This window comes from Protomyctophum bolini (assembly GCF_963924005.1).
Source record: "Protomyctophum bolini genome assembly, chromosome: 17".
Lineage (NCBI taxonomy): Eukaryota > Metazoa > Chordata > Actinopteri > Myctophiformes > Myctophidae > Protomyctophum > Protomyctophum bolini.
The window spans coordinates 23696672-23718182 of NC_137878.1; the positions used below are offsets into that span (position 1 = coordinate 23696672).

At 39.8% G+C, this 21511-nt stretch overlaps 2 protein-coding genes across 2 annotated transcripts in view; one reads left to right on the plus strand and one right to left on the minus strand.

The window, feature by feature from the left end:
• The window catches only part of ddah2 (DDAH family member 2, ADMA-independent), a 46362-nt gene extending 29682 nt beyond the window's left edge, over positions 1-16680 (plus strand). Inside the window, exons 5-6 of the mRNA XM_080786831.1 lie at positions 14384-14527; positions 15449-16680. Coding sequence (XP_080642957.1) covers positions 14384-14527; positions 15449-15568 — 264 coding nt within the window. The 3' untranslated portion in view covers positions 15569-16680. The remainder of the gene's footprint in view (positions 1-14383; positions 14528-15448) is intronic.
• A 610-nt stretch (positions 16681-17290) lies between these two features.
• rps5 (ribosomal protein S5) lies at positions 17291-21288 on the minus strand. The gene is made up of 6 exons (XM_080786878.1): positions 21236-21288; positions 20206-20312; positions 19728-19937; positions 18903-19031; positions 17926-18024; positions 17291-17409 (listed from the first exon to the last, which is right to left on the minus strand). Coding segments are annotated over exons 1-6 (615 nt in total). The 5' UTR covers positions 21237-21288; the 3' UTR covers positions 17291-17340.
• Between the last annotated feature and the right edge of the window lie 223 nt (positions 21289-21511).

Below are 21511 nucleotides of genomic sequence, written 5' to 3' on the forward strand. Positions count from 1 at the left end.
GGCTATAACCCATCGTTTTTTTATTTTTTCATTTTTTTCAAATCCTCCAAAATGATGAAAAACGGCGTGCTATAGTATGCCGTATGATATGGGCTATAGCCCATGGTCCAAAATGATGAGAAACGAGGCTAACTTTTTTTTTCAAAATTTCAAAAAACATGGGCTATAACCCATCGTTTTTTTATTTTTTTATTTTTTTCAAATCCTCCAAAATGATGAAAAACGGCGTGCTATAGTATGCCGTATGATATGGGCTATAGCCCATGGTCCAAAATGATGAGAAACGAGGCTAACTTCTTTTTTTCAAAATTTCAAAAAACATGGGCTATAACCCATCGTTTTTTTATTTTTTTATTTTTTTCAAATCCTCCAAAATGATGAAAAACGGCGTGCTATAGTATGCCGTACGATATGGGCTATAGCCCATGGTCCAAAATGATGAGAAACGAGGCTAACTTTTTTTTTCAAAATTTCAAAAAACATGGGCTATAACCCATCGTTTTTTTATTTTTTCATTTTTTTCAAATCCTCCAAAATGATGAAAAACGGCGTGCTATAGTATGCCGTATGATATGGGCTATAGCCCATGGTCCAAAATGATGAGAAACGAGGCTAACTTTTTTTTTCAAAATTTCAAAAAACATGGGCTATAACCCAACGTTTTTTATTTTTTTCAAATCCTCCAAAATGATGAAAAACGGCGTGCTATAGTATGCCGTACGATATGGGCTATAGCCCATGGTCCAAAATGATGAGAAACGAGGCTAACTTTTTTTTTCAAAATTTCAAAAAACATGGGCTATAACCCATCGTTTTTTTATTTTTTCATTTTTTTCAAATCCTCCAAAATGATGAAAAACGGCGTGCTATAGTATGCCGTATGATATGGGCTATAGCCCATGGTCCAAAATGATGAGAAACGAGGCAATTTTTTTTTCCAAAATTTCAAAAAACATGGGCTATAACCCATCGTTTTTTCATTTTTTCATTTTTTTCAAATCCTCCAAAATGATGAAAAACGGCGTGCTATAGTATGCCGTACGATATGGGCTATAGCCCATGGTCCAAAATGATGAGAAACGAGGCTAACTTTTTTTTTCAAAATTAAAAAAAACATGGGCTATAACCCATCGTTTTTTTATTTTTTCATTTTTTTCAAATCCTCCAAAATGATGAAAAACGGCGTGCTATATTATGCCGTATGATATGGGCTATAGCCCATGGTCCAAAATGATGAGAAACGAGGCTAACTTCTTTTTTTCAAAATTTCAAAAAACATGGGCTATAACCCATCGTTTTTTTATTTTTTTATTTTTTTCAAATCCTCCAAAATGATGAAAAACGGCGTGCTATAGTATGCCGTACGATATGGGCTATAGCCCATGGTCCAAAATGATGAGAAACGAGGCTAACTTTTTTTTTCAAAATTTCAAAAAACATGGGCTATAACCCATCGTTTTTTTATTTTTTTCAAATCCTCAAATGATGAAAAACGGCGTGCTATAGTATGCCGTATGATATGGGCTATAGCCCATGGTCCAAAATGATGAGAAACGAGGCTAACTTTTTTTTTCAAAATTTCAAAAAACATGGGCTATAACCCATCGTTTTTTTATTTTTTTATTTTTTTCAAATCCTCCAAAATGATGAAAAACGGCGTGCTATAGTATGCCGTATGATATGGGCTATAGCCCATGGTCCAAAATGATGAGAAACGAGGCTAACTTCTTTTTTTCAAAATTTCAAAAAACATGGGCTATAACCCATCGTTTTTTTATTTTTTTTATTTTTTTCAAATCCTCCAAAATGATGAAAAACGGCGTGCTATAGTATGCCGTACGATATGGGCTATAGCCCATGGTCCAAAATGATGAGAAACGAGGCTAACTTTTTTTTTCAAAATTTAAAAAAACATGGGCTATAACCCATCGTTTTTTTATTTTTTCATTTTTTTCAAATCCTCCAAAATGATGAAAAACGGCGTGCTATAGTATGCCGTATGATATGGGCTATAGCCCATGGTCCAAAATGATGAGAAACGAGGCTAACTTTTTTTTTCAAAATTTCAAAAAACATGGGCTATAACCCAACGTTTTTTATTTTTTTCATTTTTTTCAAATCCTCCAAAATGATGAAAAACGGCGTGCTATAGTATGCCGTACGATATGGGCTATAGCCCATGGTCCAAAATGATGAGAAACGAGGCTAACTTTTTTTTCAAAAATTTCAAAAAACATGGGCTATAACCCATCGTTTTTTTATTTTTTCATTTTTTTCAAATCCTCCAAAATGATGAAAAACGGCGTGCTATAGTATGCCTTACGATATGGGCTATAGCCCATGGTCCAAAATGATGAGAAACGAGGCTAACTTTTTTTTTCAAAATTTCAAAAAACATGGGCTATAACCCATCGTTTTTTTATTTTTAAATTTTTTTCAAATCCTCCAAAATGATGAAAAACGGCGTGCTATAGTATGCCGTACGATATGGGCTATAGCCCATGGTCCAAAATGATGAGAAACGAGGCTAACTTTTTTTTCAAAATTTCAAAAAACATGGGCTATAACCCATCGTTTTTTTATTTTTTCATTTTTTTCAAATCCTCCAAAATGATGAAAAACGGCGTGCTATAGTATGCCGTATGATATGGGCTATAGCCCATGGTCCAAAATGATGAGAAACGAGGCTAACTTTATTTTTCAAAATTTCAAAAAACATGGGCTATAACCCATCGTTTTTTTATTTTTTCATTTTTTTCAAATCCTCCAAAATGATGAAAAACGGCGTGCTATAGTATGCCGTACGATATGGGCTATAGCCCATGGTCCAAAATGATGAGAAACGAGGCTAACTTTTTTTTCCAAAATTTCAAAAAACATGGGCTATAACCAGTGTTGGGTGCGTTACTTTAAAAAAGTAATTAGTTATAGTTACTAGTTACTTCTCCAAAAAAGTAACTGAGTTAGTAACTGAATTACTCTATTGTAAAAGTAACTAGTTACTAGGAAAAGTAACTATTTGCGTAAAACAAAGTTGTAATATGTCTAAGAATTTGGATTGTTTTTGGGAGCAGGTTTCACAAGGTGCATAGAGTAGAACAGCATAGACAGGTACTTACAAGTTACAACTTACACATAGGCCCTAAGACATAACCTTTTGCCATGAGGGAGAAATAAACTTCAACTTCAATATATGTATTGCACTTCAATATATTGAACCTCAACAGTAAACCAGGTGTAATTGCCTACACCAGTGGCTCTCAAACTTTTTGGACCTCAAAAGTCCAACAACTTCAGACAAGACAACTGGTAGACAATACTGTCTAATTAAAGACACAAATTGGCTCAGAACTTAAGACAACTGGTCAGTGGTCAGACACACACACACACACACACACACACACACACACACACACACACACACACACACACACACACACACACACACACACACACACACACACACACACACACACACACACACACACACACACACACACACACACACACACACGAGAGGCCCTCCCCTGCATCTCTCTCTCTCTCTCTCTCTTGCAAGCACGCATGCAGTCAGGCTGTCAACAATAGCTTTAGCATGGTCTGTGTAGCATCCTTAGAGTATGGTAGCATCACGCTTTCACAACTGACTGCTATGTTTGTTTTAAACCGTGTGAAGCCCAACACACACCGACGCGGCGCGTTGCCGCCGTCTGGAAAATATAACTGGTTCTATCGGCGCGCCAGGCGGCGCGGCGCGGCGGACGGAGACGGTGTGTGTTGGGCTTCATGTTTGCAGCAGCAGCAGCCCCATTGCGCGCACACGCACACACACACAGAGTCACAGACACACACACACACACACTGTCAGCCGGCCCGTGGTAACAGAAAGCTTGGGGACGCTTAACATAATAACGGAGCACATTTCATTGTCAGTAACGGTAACTGCGTTGTGACGATGACAATTGTAATTAATTAGATTACCCGTTACTGAAAAAAATAACGACGTTAGGTAGCGCCGTTTGTTTAAACGCCGTTATACCCAACACTGGCTATAACCCATCGTTTTTTTATTTTTTCATTTTTTTCAAATCCTCCAAAATGATGAAAAACGGCGTGCTATAGTATGCCTTACGATATGGGCTATAGCCCATGGTCCAAAATGATGAGAAACGAGGCTAACTTTTTTTTTCAAAATTTCAAAAAACATGGGCTATAACCCATCGTTTTTTTATTTTTTCATTTTTTTCAAATCCTCCAAAATGATGAAAAACGGCGTGCTATAGTATGCCGTATGATATGGGCTATAGCCCATGGTCCAAAATGATGAGAAACGAGGCTAACTGTTTTTTTCAAAATTTCAAAAAACATGGGCTATAACCCATCGTTTTTTTATTTTTTCATTTTTTTCAAATCCTCCAAAATGATGAAAAACGGCGTGCTATAGTATGCCGTACGATATGGGCTATAGCCCATGGTCCAAAATGATGAGAAACGAGGCTAACTTTTTTTTTCAAAATTTCAAAAAACATGGGCTATAACCCATCGTTTTTTTATTTTTTCATTTCTTTCAAATCCTCCAAAATGATGAAAAACGGCGTGCTATAGTATGCCGTATGATATGGGCTATAGCCCATGGTCCAAAATGATGAGAAACGAGGCTAACTTTTTTTTTCAAAATTTCAAAAAACATGGGCTATAACCCATCGTTTTTTATTTTTTTTATTTTTTTCAAATCCTCCAAAATGATGAGAAACGGCGTGCTATAGTATGCCGTACGATATGGGCTATAGCCCATGGTCCAAAATGATGAGAAACGAGGCTAACTTTTTTTTCCAAAAATTCAAAAAACATGGGCTATAACCCATCTTTTTTTTATTTTTTCATTTTTTTCAAATCCTCCAAAATGATGAAAAACGGCGTGCTATAGTATGCCGTATGATATGGGCTATAGCCCATGGTCCAAAATGAGAAACGAGGCTAACTTTTTTTTTCAAAATTTCAAAAAACGGGCTATAACCCATCGTTTTTTTATTTTTTCATTTTTTTTAAATCCTCCAAAATGATGAAAAACGGCATGCTATAGTATGCCGTACGATATAGGCTATTGCCCATGGTCCAAAATGATGAGAAACGAGGCTAACTTTTTTTTTCAAAATTTCAAAAAACATGGGCTATAACCCATCGTTTTTTTATTTTTTCATTTTTTTCAAATCCTCCAAAATGAAAAACGGCGTGCTATAGTATGCCGTACGATATGGGCTATAGCCCATGGTCCAAAATGATGAGAAACGAGGCTAACTTTTTTTTTCAAAATTTCAAAAAACATGGGCTATAACCCATCGTTTTTTTATTTTTTTATTTTTTTCAAATCCTCCGAAATCGTAAAAAACGATGGACTATAGCCTTTCGCTTTTCCACGATTTTCACCTTTTTTCAAATCCTCAACAATGATGAAGAATCGTGCACTATAGCGCGCTGCTCAATGACCTTGACCAATATCAATGACCTTGAGCAGTATAAATGACCTTCATAAGACTATTAAATGACCTTGACCAGTATAAATGACCTTGACAAGTATAAATGACCTTGACCAGTATAAATGACCTTGACCAGTATAAAAGACCTTCACCAGTATAAATAACCTTGACCAGTATGCGGTATGTGACCATGGACTATAGCCTTTTGCTTTTCTGAGATTTTCACCTTTTTTTTCAAATCCTTCGAAATCGTAAAAAACGATGGACTATACTAGCCTTTCGCTTTTCCTTGATTTTCACCTTTTTCAAATCCTTAACAATGATGAAGAATCGCGCACTATAGCGCGCCGCTCAATGACCTTGACCAATAGCAATGACCTTGAGCAGTATAAATGACCTTCATAAGACTAGTAAATTACCTTGACCAGTATAAATGACCTTGACCAGTATAAATTACCTTCACCAGTATAAATGAACTTGACCAGTATGCGGTCCGTGACCATGGACTATAGCATTTCGCTTTTCCGCGATTTTCACCTTTTTTCAAATCCTCAACAATGATGAAGAATCGCACACTATAGCGCACCGCTCAATGACCTTGAGCAATATAAATGACCTTCATAAGACTATTAAATGGCCTTGACATTCTCATGGCAATAGCACAAACTTTGTCATGCTACTAGTCCTACATACTTGCACCTGAAAACCCCATTCTAGCCTATTTAGGTTCATCTTACGGTGGACATGTTTGCCTGAAAAGGAATCTTTGAAAAGGAAAAGGAATCGAACGAAAATAAAAGCTTGGGGGGGGGGGGAGATGCAATGCAAATGAAAGACATATTCTGTGTATCCCTATTCCCTGACATAATTTTATAGCTAAACGGACAGAATTCTATTTTATTTGAATGATGAAACCCAGCTGCCATTAATAGTTGGAAATGGAAATGGAAATGGTGGAAATGGTAATTGCGGAAATGGAAATTGCGGAAATGGAAATTGCGGAAATGGAAATTGCTCTTCAGTTATAGCTATCTATTTTCAGGTAGATTGTTTTATTTTACTCAGTCAGCCATATCACTACTCATTTTTTTCATGAAAAAGGTCATAGCTGGGTAATCTATTTTCAGGCAAATTGTGTTTATTAGTGTGGTTGCCCTAACAGGGCAACCAGACTCTTAGTGTGGTTGCCCTAACAGGGCAACCAGACTCTTGTTTTACAACTCTGAATACTTTGGCATGCTACTCCTCCCACAGTTTGTCGCACACACTCGAGCCATATGTCAAAACGACGGGCTACATCGGGAATCGTGTGCTTGTACTTTGCTAAGACATTTGTTGGATAGTTTAATTGATATGAATTAATTAGAATTTCCACATGAATGGGAAAATGCAAAAACTCACTTTCAAGTATTTTTTCCTTTGAGACCGTAAGGGCTATACTTACAAGACTTGGAGAAGAGATTCATAATAATTACTAAAATTAATTACCTTAGAAGTATACCGGTCGGCCTCATGGTGGCGCTATAACAGCCAACTTTACGTTTTTGGGTATAACTCTTGAACCGTAGGTCGTAAAATCAAAATATTTTTTACCCTGGATTCCTTGGGTCATGACGCATCTCCCCGTATAGGCCACGCCCTTTTCCGCCATGATGGATTTTCCGCCATTTTGAATTTTGTCCAAAACACACTTTTTGCTTTTCCCACTACAAATTTTGTCCAAATGTCACAGAAATCGGCACACGTGATCTCTGGACCCATCCGATTAAAAAACCGACTTCAGAATTTCGATAGTGCGTGTCGTTCGGCCGTAACCGTCGTCCGAAGTTAGTAGGAGGGGCCTATATCACGAAAAACGCTATAAATCACGCACGGAATGTCCAATCCATCCAAAATTTGAATCGCATGTCCGGGGTGGTTCGTTCGACAGAGTTCCGAAAGCATTTTTTCATCCATAGGGGGCGCCGCAAACGCGATAAATGTAACAGTTTGTCGGAAAACCAGAATTTCGGGGGTTAAATCCCCTCCGAATTACTTACACACGATCTAAGGTGTGACTTGAAACTGTAACAGGCTGGCAATATTAGTGGGAGGGGTATATATATGTAAGCCACTGTGGCAACCACACTCTGCAATTTTTTTAAATTGCGACCTCTACGAGGTTGTCTAGTTTCCTTTGTTTTTGGTCAGTCACGGTGCTCAGGTATTCTGCCACTGTGTATTCTGTTTAGGGCCAGATAGCATTCTAGTTTACTCTGCTTTTGTGTTGCTTCTTTCCAATGTGTCAGATAGTTTCCTTTTTATAATTTGGTTTAGTCTAACTTTAACTCTAAACCCAAATACCATATGAACAACAGATACATCAATTTGAAGCTATGATTCACAGCTTTCATAAGACATGAAAAAGCAAAAAGAATCCAATGGCAGTCAGTCAAATTTGGTCAGATATCTTTTCGTGAAAACCGACGGTTCAGCCAGAACTGGCATTTTTGGTGGAAGGAGAAGAGAAAAATAAGGGACCAAGAGTCCATTTGGTCTTGGTCCCTAAATGGACTTGTAACCCAACTGTAGAGAGTACAAACACAGTAAAGAACCTGGGGGTTATCATCTATGCAAAGGAAACACAATGAGCAGAAAATGAACCATGTAAATACAACAAATTGAGGGCACCGCAGGGAGTTGAACCCCATTCTGGTAAACCAGTAGTACCACACCAGTGCCTTAGTTGGTTTTGTTGTAATTTACATGTCCAAAAGCAATCATTCATAACAATTTGATTCATAACAGACTATAAATGATAGCCATGATTATGTCTTTATACAATTCAAATCGAGAAGAAGAAGACTCACTCCACAAATACCTTAAAGAAAACTCCTGACATAAACTAAGAAAATCTTTATTTTTCCATGCTCATAAAGTGCTCCAAAGTGCTAAAAGTGAAAGTGCAGCAGAAAACCTTTGGGTCATAGGCCCATCGTCAATGCCTCGCCTACTGACCGGCATGAATGAAGTTTTAGCTGCAAATGGCAGCATAAATAAATCACATCAATACACACCACATAATGTGATGTGAACTGACGCGATTACGCTTCACTCGCACATTATAAAAGACATACATCACATCAATCCACATCACATACCTAACCCTACCCTAACCCTAAGTTCATTATGTGATGTGGGGATGACGTGATGAAGCCTTACTCACCAATGTGAAATGATACGAGACATAAACACACATCACATACCGGGCATGTGATGTGGGCTTACTTGATGAAGCTTTACTCACAAATTAGATCTGATAATATAGCACCAACAATGGTCTTATGACCTAGAGGTTTGCTGCTGGACTTTCACTTAAAGCACTTGGAGCCCTTTATGAACATGAACAAAACAAAAAGATTCTTGGTCTCCGCCCAAGCAGTTGGCCGTAGGTTTTCGTGGTGCAAGATTTTCTAGCCAGTTGTCCCTCGTTTCCTACATTTTTATTTTAAAATGTATATTTAGTGTTTTCAAAATAATTGCCTACATTTAAAAAATATATATTACAATTTATGCCATTTGTGGACGTTTGACATAAATTATACGAGGTGCAAATTATGCAATGGCAGCAGCATTCTTTGGACCCCAGTATTTGTCAGCAATACAGCAACACTATGAACATGAGAACACAACAACACTACGAATGACATTAGAACTCAACAGCAATGAACAAAATTCGTATGGCGTGCGACGACACCGACAAGCTATCCGCAATTACTGTGAAAAAAAAAATCACAAAAAAAAAATCACATAAATGCACATCACATACAGGGTGTGTTCATATCTGATGTGAACTGACGTGATGGCGCTTTACCGGCAAATGACGCAAACGCAAATGACGTGAAACGACATACAGCTCCAATCAATGATTAGAAACTGTACGCGAGACACGACCCGACACACGCACCACATACACTAGTGAAGAACTAGCAATAGATAGGAAAGAAAGAAAGAAATTACTTTAAAATATGAAGCAAAATGCGATTAAAAACTCTGAGACCAGAAAAACCAATAACTTTATTAAAGCAAAGAATAGAAGAGGAGATGAAAGGTCGGGTAGAAACCGTGCATGTCCAAAACAGTTACTGGACAAAAAAAACCTGTGATACGATTATATTTATTATTAATATAATGATCTGTGTTCCAATGTTTAGTCACAAGCTCTTGTTTATACTTAAATGGTTCGATACATACAAAAATAGGTTATATTCAATAATGGATGATCTTTGCATCCTGAGCCATTTGCTACTTTAGTGTGTGACACTGTAGCATGACCAAGTAAGGAAATTAATTTACAAAACTATGGAGATACAAGGTTTCTGCCCGACAGCCAAAGATAATAAACTACGCTCACTTACCTTCACTATCAGCACTAAACAAAACACACTAACGAAGGAAGAAAATCTGCCATAATTTTCTTCCTGTTAGTGTGGACAGATCTACAGCATAGAAGGCTGTAAACAGTGTTAAGCAGGCTACATGCTACCGGACATAAGTCACATACCGTCACATCACATTTGTACAGTCCACTAGTGAAGAACTAGGGCGATAGATAGGCAAGGAGGAAGAAATAAAGTGGGTTTTTTTTCCTGAGACAACCAAAACAAATAACTTTATTAAAAGCAAAGAAGAGAAAGGAGACACTAGAACAGAACATACATATGTGATGTGACGTGAAAGCTTTACCCGTAAATTATGTTAAACGATAAATAAATCACATGCCTACACAAACATCACATAGCGGCATGTGATGTAGAGTGGCATTATACACAAATGATGTGAAACGATACACGGTGCGAATGACAACCTACGGTAGCCTACGGTAGCATGTAGCCCACTTACACAAGCAGCAGGAATCAAAAGGTTCATTACCAACCTCCACTGCTAACAGCACCCAGCAGCGGCAACAGCATAGAGTTTGTACCTTCAATACAGACGTCGCCCAGCTTCACGTTCTGAAATGACAGGGAAAATAGGAAACATTAGTTCTTTGAATGCAAATTGTGGCCCCTAGATGTGTCAGAGACAAAATTGTGTTTTAGTTTTACCCATTGCTGTCTGAATACCAAAAAATAAAATTACATTTGACATTTAGCTTATAGCAGCTTTAACGATTCAACCCATTAAAGGGAGACTTCACCCCTTTTGCAAACAGAGCTTATTTCAATTATGTTTTGGAGACAAGAAACACTTTCCTGGGTTTTTTATGTGGGCAATAATTATTTTACAAAAGTGTCCATGGGCTCCATGGCATGTCATGGACACTGGGCTCACTTCCTTCCTGGACTACATGTTGTCTCAGTAAGACAGCCCTCACCCTATCCACAAGGATCAGTGCACCAAAGCATTATGGGAATTGTAGTCTGGGTAGGAAGTGTCCATGACATAATGGACACTTTGAAATACTAAAGACGCATTAAAAACCTCAGTAAAGTGTTTATCTCCCAAAAATAATTAAAATAAGATTTGACACAGCCCTAGTTTCTACTACAGCCACATGCAATCCCGGTACGTACCATAGGGGGGCTTCCGTCGCTCGGTTGAAGATAGCCGGTATTAATAGAGCCGCGAAGGTTGTATGGCACAATACGTCCCGATCGTCACCGTTCGCCTCGTAATCTCAGGAAGAGCGTTCGTTGACACCGTTAGAAGTTTCAGCTCAACCGAGTAGACACTCTATTACCAATACCAGCCATCTCCTGATGACCCCATCCAAGGTCACACATGACACCAAGGTCACATGATTAACCTGTAAGACACATAAAAAAAAAAACATTAGACTCTTTATCCAGATTTCATACATTGTAAAATTAATATAATAAAGGGATATTTCACTTTATCCTCTACTGAGGCCTTTTGAAAATAACAGATCTAAAAGCTCACAATGTGTCACATCACAATGCATGCAATGCATGGAGGGGGACAGAACACTACTATCAAACACAAATGTTTGATAGTAGTGTTCTGTCCCCCTCCCCTCCATGAAACACAAATGTTTGGTCAAACCATGTGCCTCCCATTGGAAATGCATTGGGTCGGCCATTAAACACAGACAAGACAAATGGTTTTTTTTGTGAGATAGAGGCCCAATGCCTCATTCACACAACACATGTTCTGTGCTCTGCATGTGTTTGATGGCCACCTCAATGCTTTGCCAATGGACGTCACATGGTTTGACCAAACATTTGTGTTTGATGGAGGGGGGCAAAGAAACACAAGTGTTTGGACAAACCATGTTCCTCCCATTGGAAAAGCTTTGAGGCAGCCATCAAACACAGACAGTGTTGTTTGTATGAAAAAGGACAAATATTCCTGACATTGTCCATTTAGTGTCACAATATACAGTCCTATAAATCCTCTAATGTCTATACAACAGTGTTCAATCCTCTAATGTTTATACAACAGTGTTCAATGATAAAACCGTGTTTCTCAAACAAACGCTCCTTACCTTGGAACAAACAGCATGGCTCCCAGACAGCAACAGCATGCAGCCTGGCTCAGTGGCTCCCAAACCAAACTGCATGCTGGGAAACAACATGGCCGCTCCTATTTAAATCCAAAGCCACGCCCACTGGATCCGGTCACCTGTTCAACTAGTCCATTCATCATTGGTCCGTTGGTCAGAGTGATAGGTGATCATCACAGCTGTGTGCACCCCACACACACACACACACACACACAGACACACACACACACACACACACACACACACACACACACACACACACACACACACACACACAGAGGTAGTCTATTAATAGTTGTGGAGAGGGATGTAGATGGGAAGTCTAGAGATATAGGAGTCATTTTAATTAACATTATCCTATGGAATATGCAATGAAATGTTGGTATAGCGAAGAGGGATAAGGTAACTGATATACTTCCAGTAATAAAACAATCTAATGGCCCATAATAGCCTTATATGTAACCTGGCAAATAGGGCACAGGACACAGACATATATTGGGGTTCTTTATTTCCCCAAGAAGTTGGTGTTGGTGTATCTTATTTGTGTAAAGAATGCCACAGTTTGGCAAATATGGCATGCAAGCCTGTAACAAAAAATAAACCTAAACTAAATACGGTAGTGGCTCTATCACAAACAGTGTGAACTGTGAGGAACGGCCAACTCACACACTGAGCAAACACTGGTCCCCCAAGCTTCACCCCTTTCCAAGACAGTACAAAGACACAGAAACTCAACCAAGTTGAGTTACTAGTAGTTACCAGTTCAGCTTTCACCTCTTGTTAGTGGGCAACCAGACTCTTGTATCTGTAACACTTTATTATTATTATTCCAAACTGGAGTAAGACAAAGTTTGGCGCCCTACAACAACAAGAAGTTTTGACTGTACGCACTTGAGCCATATGTCAAATTGACCGGAAAAATCGGGAATCGAGCGTTTGTACTGTGCGAAGAGAAATGTTGTATATTTTATTTGATATGAATTTATTAGTGAATTAAATTTCCCCATTGACATGAATGGGGAAATGCAAAAAAACACATTCAAGTATTTTTCCCTCTCAGACTGTAAGCACTATAGTTACAAAACTTGGAGGAATATTTCCTAATTATCACTAAAATTAATTAAAAATATAATTTTTTAGGTCGGCCTCATGGTGGCGCTATAACATCCCACTTTACCTTTTGGCTCATAAAAGGTCGTAAAATCGAAATTATTTTTACCCTGGATTCCTTGGGTCATGACGCATCTCCTTTTCCGCCATGATGGATTTTCCGCCATTTTGAATTTTGTCCAAAACACACTTTTAGCTTTTCCCCCTACAGATTTTGTCCAAATGTCACAGAAATCGGCACACGTGACCTCTGGACCCATCCGATTAAAAAACCAACTTCAGAATTTCGATAGTGCGTATCGTTCGTCCGTAATCGTCGTCCGAAGTTAGTAGGAGGAGCCTATATCACGAAAAATGCCATCAATCACGAACGGAATGTCCAATCCATCCCAAATTTGAATCGCATGTCCGGGGTGGTTCGTTCGACCGAGTTCCAAAAGCAATTCCATTTTCATCCACAGGGGGCGCCGCGAACGCCATAAATGTAACCGTCTGTCGCGAAAACATGAATTTCGGGGGTCAAATCCCCTCCGAATTACTTACACACGATCTGAGGCGTGACTCGAAACTGTAACAGGCTGGCAATATCAGCGGGAGGGGTATATATGTAAGCCACTGCGGCAACCACACTCTGCAATTTTTTTAAATTGCGACCTTTCTAGTTGTATTTTATTTTACTCAGCCATAACAATTTATTTTCTGTTAACCAACTTGCTGGCTGGCAGGCAGGCAGACAGCTACTCATAGACAGGCAGACAGACAGACAGCTACTCATGGAGAATTGGACAGGCAGGCAGTCAGACAGCTACTCATGTTATGTGCAATAATTTGTGCAGTTATGGAAACAGCTCTTTGTGTTTATGCAAGAAAATGTAACACATTTATTTATTTACATATTGTGTGCATGCACATTGTACTTTGATACATTTTGCGAAAATAAAGCAATTGAAAGAGAGAAGTTATCAAGTATCATTAATGTCGTAATTTTATCTACTGGCCCCTGGCCCCTTGCCATTTTTGTAATGTGGCCCACAGGTAAATCTATTTGAGTATCCCTGCATTAGCCCCTTCACAGGCGCCATTATTCCTGTTACCATTTATCTTCCTGTCTCCTCCAGATGTGTTCTCACATCCCAGGAGTCTCTGGTTCGTTTGCTCTAATGAGATATGCACACTCTCCTGTCTGCTGACTCTTCATGTCATGCTAATAGCATTAGTGCTGCATCTTTAGTAAGGCGTGGTGTGTGTGTGAGTCATGTGTAATAACATTCCGTTGTGTGTGTTTCCTCAGATGATGGAACAGCTGACTGATCACCACTATGACATGCTCACTGTCCCTGAGGACGCAGCTGCAAACTGTGTCTACATACAGAGTCCGTCCAAAGTGGACTTCCTTCTTCACCGGCCCGCGGATGAGTGTCCTGACAGCATCGCTGTAGGTTCAACGCTGAGTCATGTCTCCCACCTCCATGTCAGCTCTAGAGTAGGAGCCCAACGCGTTGACTGAAGTCCCTCAGGGCTCTACACAAGTTCACTAGTATAGAGCTGAAACGAGCTGATCTAAAACAGTATTGCAGCATGTTGTAAGCTTGTAGATTTGCTATTTATTGTCTTCCCCATAATTGGGACGCTATGTCAGGAAGACAGAATTAGACATATTTATCAGTGTGGACAGGGATCAGGCCTTCCTGCTGGTCAGCAAATCTGACAGATTGCAAGAAAGAAACACAGGATCTACAACCCTGAATTCACACCAGCAGAGTTGGGTTCAATGCATTATTTATGGTGAGGGGCGAATGCTGCTTTCACCACTGCAGCAGACAGCAGCAGCAGTGAGAAAAGATAAACTTTTTCGCTGCCGAGACAGAGCAACGGCTAACCAGAAAGTCCAGAAGTGTGCCGACTGTGGTCTGAAATAGCCATGGATAAGGCGTACCGCATACTACACACTAAACAACAGACAACTATGATAAGTACCAAATATTGTAGATATGAAATCTATCTAGAATGATTGAGCAGCTCCGTTCATATAGATAATGTTTGTTTACAAACAAGCTGCTGAGTGTCTGTACTTCTGCCTGCAAGCTCCTGCCTACTTGAGTGGAGCTCTTGCTGGATCACAGCTCGTAATTACCAGTTTTATTTGAAAATATGAACAGTAGAAAGACACACACACACGTTTTACTGTCTTCTGCGGGTTAGTGATGCAGTACATTCTCTAAACGCTCCTCCCTTCTATGTATTGGCCATGGTGTGTTATTTCAGACTTCAAGCATGTGCTCTAGTTGCCAGTGATGTGATTATGTGAAACGATGAGTATTAAGTGTCATAATTTCCACCCACCCTTCTTCTCTAGGCCTTCCAGAAACTACAGGACTACACCCTTCTACCCACTGCCTGCAGCGAAGTCTCCAAGCTGGGAGCCTCCCTGTCATCTCTCTGCCTCCTCATCAATAGAAAGCACACATACTTCTAAAACACCTTAATCCTCCGTTTGGATTCTGCAGTTCTTCCCTCTCTGTAAATGTATGTTCATACCAAGGTAGAAAGGGTCTCAACTTTTGTACAATCTTACAACTGAACTAACATTCTGTTAAACGACATTACAAATGACCTTCTTTTAGGCAAAGTGGACCTCTCCTATAACAGTAGATATACACAATATTTGTACAATATGTAGCTCAATGTGAACTAATATTTAATAACTTGCTTAGCTGAGGCCGAACTGCCATCGGTATATAGATAAATCTGTGGAGCGATGCCCTGTACACAAGGTGTAGGCAAGCAACGCTGAGTTGTCAAGCTGTGCTTCTACTATGGCTGCGCCCAGAGTATCCCTCTGTGGATTTGTCTATACAATTATGCAGACTTTTGCACAGAGGCCCCTACTGGTGAGATAAGAGCAGTGCATGTACAACAGTGAGATGGCATCGTCGAAGACTTCATGACATTGATTTGCAGCTGGTTAAGTACAAAACCCAGCTGGTGTAGGAATGATACATACACATATGATCAATAAAATTGGGCTTGATGTGGTTGAAAGTTTAGGCACTTTTGGAGTTGCTAAATTTAATACCTGGGTGAGTCGACTCGTTCCATGCCTGCTCTACCTGGCTACCTCTGCATTGTCCCTGCTGTTGCAATGCAAGTCAGGGACACAATCACATTTTCTGCAACCACTGTCATGTAACTTTTCAACTTCACCCTGGCACTACTGGTTTCCCTCCCTACCAGGTCTGGTTAATCCCAGATTACAATAAAATTACCAATAATGTTGGTGAAAGCATTCATATACCAGTAGGATGGAAAAACCAGCAGTACCAGGGGTACTAAGAGCCAGTTGGGAACCACTAGAGCTGAATAAAAGTAATGGATTTATGTGCAGGACAAAGGATTATGTGAGGACCACCAATTCTAAACTGTACAATGGAAACGGACACTTTCATAGTCTCCTATACGGTACACATAACTACTAAAGTGTAGAAATGCAGATTGCTTTTCCAACATTAGATTAGATAGTTTGGCTTTTGTATGTTTGACTTTTAACAAATGTAGATACCAGTGCATCAATAAATCCACTTTGATAAAGCCAGAATAATGTCTGAGGATTATTCTTTTTAAACAATGATACATTATGACAACCTTCATAACCAGGGCTGCACACAACTCTTTTGGTCTAGTACTCAGGAGCACCTGGAGGAGTTTCTTGGTGCAACTAAAATGCGGCGACCCGTCTCGCCGGATGGATAAAAAAGGGATGAATAACTTATAGAAAAACGATATTTATTGGATGAGTGGGGAGTCAATGGAGGGTATTGCAACTCTAGACTCTAATATATAATAAATTAATACGAGCAGGATAATATGAGCATCAAAGCAATATTTAGATTTCTTATTATTTTGTATTTAAATAACCGATCTACTAGCTCACAATGTGTTGCTCACACGTTGTGAGCTTGCAGATCAGCAATTTTTTTAACATGCGACACATCAGGCTTCACATTTGTTTTTAGCTGAGGCGACGTAGTCAAACAGTCAGACACGCATGGCTGATGGCTCCTCGGTGGAAAAATAAACAGTGTACACTACCCGACTTTACGATAATAAATAAATAATAATAATAAATAAATAAATGGTGCTGGCGCACCATTTATGTGCAGCCCTGTTCAGACAACAGACAATAAATGCATGAAACCAATGAAGATTTCTGGAATTTATTCCATGTTTTTTTTTTACAAAGCAAACATCTTAACGGTTGGACTTGGCAACTCTCTCCAACTCGTCCTTCTTCTTGATGGCGTAGGAGTTAGATGAACCCTGAAGACAGGAATACATTGACTTTAATACATTTATTATAACTAAAAATTCTTAGTCATAACATGGCCTGGTGTTAATGATCAGATAAGGTATATAAATCATATTCAATGAACTACTGAATTAAGACATAGGGAAGGGAAATTACTAGGTCATGTGCAGTAGGCATAACAGGAAATTGCTACCAGTATCCTTTGCAATAAAAGGTGCTATATAGAAACATGTGCATATGTAGGTTGTGTAAATCAAGTTCATATGAAATATGAACATGTTAGTGAAACGGATGTCTCTGAGTTGGTGATTGACTGAACCATGAAAGACGGTCAGCCAATGAATAAACAAAGATAATTCTCTGCGAGTACTCTAGCACACCAGGACAACGGGGAGTGTCCAGAAGTGACTCTATAGCCTCGCTTCATGTTAAATGAACAATATTCTGACTGAGAGGACACATTTTACACATGCATGGTAATATGCTAGAGCATGTCACACTAAACTATTCCTATTAAATAAAGGTACCTTGGCTGCATTGATCAGCTCATCAGCCAGACACTCGGCGATGGTCTTGATGTTCCTGAAAGCAGCTTCTCTTGCTCCCGTGCACAGCAGCCAGATGGCCTGAGAAAACACAGGATAACAGCATTAGATAAGGAATCAAAGCTATAGATGAAATATTAACATGTTATGCAAATAAAATGTCTCTGAGTTGGTGATTGACTGAAACATGAAATACGGTCAGCCAATGAATAAACAAAGAGCTTTTCTCTACGAGCACTCTAGCACACCAGGACAACGGGGACTGTCCAGGTGTGACTCTATAGCCTCGCTTCGTGTAGGAATCAACAATGACCTGACTGAGAACGGACACCAGCTCTACAACAGTTGCTTTGAGATGTTTTACCCTCAGGGAATGAGATACATTTTATATATACATATATATCTAAGACATCCAAATCTGCTCCTGGTTTAAGCATCTTGAAAAGACTATAATCCAGACTGAATTGTGGACCAGCAGTTGGAGCCAAAACATAGTAAAATGAATGATTAGTTACTAAAAGCTATACCTGAAAATAGATTGAATGGCATATATATGGATTTCTGTGCTACGATTCCCCTTTACATTCACCCTGGTGGCCTGTGAAAGATGGTCGACCCTGGTGGATTAAGGGTGGGTGACCCACTACTGATTGGTGTAATAGAGACTAGTGATCTCATCAGAGCAACTTTGACACGTTTCAGCCTATGATTCTTCATGAGGACCTTGATGAAGGCCACATATTTACTGGTTTACATACTATACGTTTCTGAAATGCATTTATCTTCACTGCCACTACACAGACCACAATAGTCCTTGTTGCGGTGAACACTGGATGCAGTAGTTGCTTATACAGATACTGGACAGGGTCAAATACCTGGTTGACTCTACAGAGGGGGGACACATCCACAGGGGAAATACCTGGTTGACTCTACGGAGGGGACACACAGCCACAGCCTACCTGGTTGACTCTACGGAGGGGGGACACATCCACAGCCTGTCTCCTGACCGTTCCAGCACGACCAATACGAGTAGAGTCCTCACGTGGCCCACTGTTGATGATGGCGTTCACCAGCACCTGGAGGGGGTTCTGAACAGAGCAATATAGGAAATACATCAGATGGGCACTTCAAACACACCTGAATTAAAATGGAGGCTTTTCTCTTATACTGAGGAGAGTAGATTGGCAGGAGAAAGGTAATATTAAATTAGCAAATCTACTAACTCACAACGTGCCACAGCGCAAAGAAATATGAACATGTTAGTAAAACAGATATGTCTCTGAGTTGGTGATTGACTGAACCATGAAAGACGGTCAGCCAATGAATAAACAAAGATTTTCTCTACGAGCACTCTAGCACACCAGGACAACGGGGAGTGTCCAGAAGTGACTCTATAGCCTCGCTTTGTGTAGGATAAAATATGACAACATTGTGAAACTATGCTATTTGAGGTTACACCATTTCAGTGATAAAGCAGGGTAATAGTAAGATGCTAAACACGAGATGTAACCAATTTCAACATGGTAGCCCTGTGTGGAGCATGTCATATTGAAACATTTTCAAAAAAATTCTAACACTTGTAGAGTGGCTATTTTCATTGGTCAAACAGTACACCTTGGGACACTGGACAGACAAGAGGACTGCCTTTATCCAACTTGTAGGAACAAGACAAATATGGGCCGTCAGAGTTTCTGGTCTAGTTGTGGTCTAAGCAATCATAATAAACAGGGGAGGGGACAGTTAATTTTACAAACGGCTCAAATACATCAATACTAAACACACACCTCTCCTGTCAGCAGGTGGATGATCTCGAAGGCGTGCTTGACAATGCGCACGGTCATCAGCTTCTTGCCGTTGTTGCGGCCGTGCATCATCATGGAGTTGGTGAGACGCTCCACGATGGGACACTGGGCCTTACGAAAGCGCTTGGCGGCATAACGGCCACCAGAGTGGGGCAGGTACTTAGCGTACTTCTCTTTCACAGCAATGTAATCCTGTTTGGGAAATGAGATGGTGTACAAATTGGTCATTATAAAGCACTGTCAATACTAGGAAAAAAGAACCTTCTCCGGTAAAAGTAGTGTCTCTGAGTTGGTGATTGACTAGGTCATTACAGGACTACAGCCAATGAATAAACAAAGATCTTTAATCTGCGAGCACTCAAGCACACCAGGACAACAGGACAATGTCTAGGCGTGACTCTAGCCTCGCTTTATATCAGTATAAAACATACAACAATTAGAAAACACAACTTTAACTTACCTGCAGGGAGATGTCATTTATCTGGACATCATCAGTGCTCCATTTCCCAAAGAGCTTGATCTCTGGAGTCTCAGCCACAGCTGGGGCAGTCTCCCAGTTCTCAGTCACTGCGGGAGAATAGAACATATATTCTAAGATCAAACTCATTTAAACAGGCTTACAAAAATAAACAAAGTAGTCCCTTACAGCCAAACACCAAGGCTAAGGATGCTGCTAATTTGCAAAGTAAAAGTGTGGCAACGTTACATCAATCTGTCAGAGCAACGAAGACTCAAAGCTATAGATGAAATATTAACATGTTATGCAAATGTCTCTGAGTGTGTGATTGACTGAAACATGAAATACGGTCAGCCAATGAATAAACAAAGAGCTTTTCTCTACGAGCACTCTAGCACACCAGGACAACGGGGACTGTCCAGGTGTGACTCTATAGCCTCGCTTCGTGTAGGAATCAACAATGACCTGACTGAGAACGGACAGTTGCAAATTAATCTGTCAGAGCAACGAAGACAGCGTTAAATACCATTTAGTATAAACTATAGATGGATACACAGGGCTGTATCTGACCACGTTCACAAAACGCCTCATGACAAGACATGTCAAACAGACTCAACACAGCAGCAAAGGCCCAAAGCTAACGTTAAGCGACATGTAGAAGAGACACTCACTCGGCTACCCGTGGCTCGGGTATCATAAACGCGTGCCAAATTATGCAAACTGCACCTTACCGCATGTTTATACGATTAAAATGTCTGTGAAAAAGAACATGGAGATGAGGAAGAGACATCATTACTTTGAGACTCCATGATTCTTCCCCCATGCGGCTTGTGACAAGGTTAGCCACATGCTAGCGCTCGGTGCTGCTGTTTTCGGCAGCCACGTTTTATACAAATAAAACTAGTTTCGGAGCTTTTGGGACGATTTACACTAATTTACTGTTAACTAACGCTGTGTGTCTCCACTATCAATGGGAAAACAGTGTTTTTTCTACGATGTTCAATGGACTTATATTGTGATTTGTGTCACTTACTTGCGTCTGCCGTTGTGCACCACACTTCTCAGAGACGGAAAAGGGCCTTTCCGAGGCGCCTCGTGGTAATATCCGGCGTCGGCTGAATATTTCCGGTTCGCGGGGCGTTTATGTATTTGTAGTCTTTTTCATAGAAGCGCTGAGAAAACTGTTGCGCCTTTCTTCGTCCTTTTTTTCAAACTTGACTACGGTAGCGGTGTTCTCAAAAACATAACATAAGAGAAACTTTGACAGAAAAAGACTCGCTCACCGTATAGAAAATATAAGTAAAACTCC

Excerpts from the sequence above, each read along its gene's own strand:
- rps5 (XM_080786878.1), bottom strand. Across the intron at positions 19,938-20,205 it reads TAAATGACATCTCCCTGCAG|GATTACATTGCTGTGAAAGA; the intron begins GTAAGTTAAAGT and ends TTTCCCAAACAG. Across the intron at positions 19,032-19,727 it reads TCCACCTGCTGACAGGAGAG|AACCCCCTCCAGGTGCTGGT; the intron begins GTGTGTGTTTAG and ends TGCTCTGTTCAG.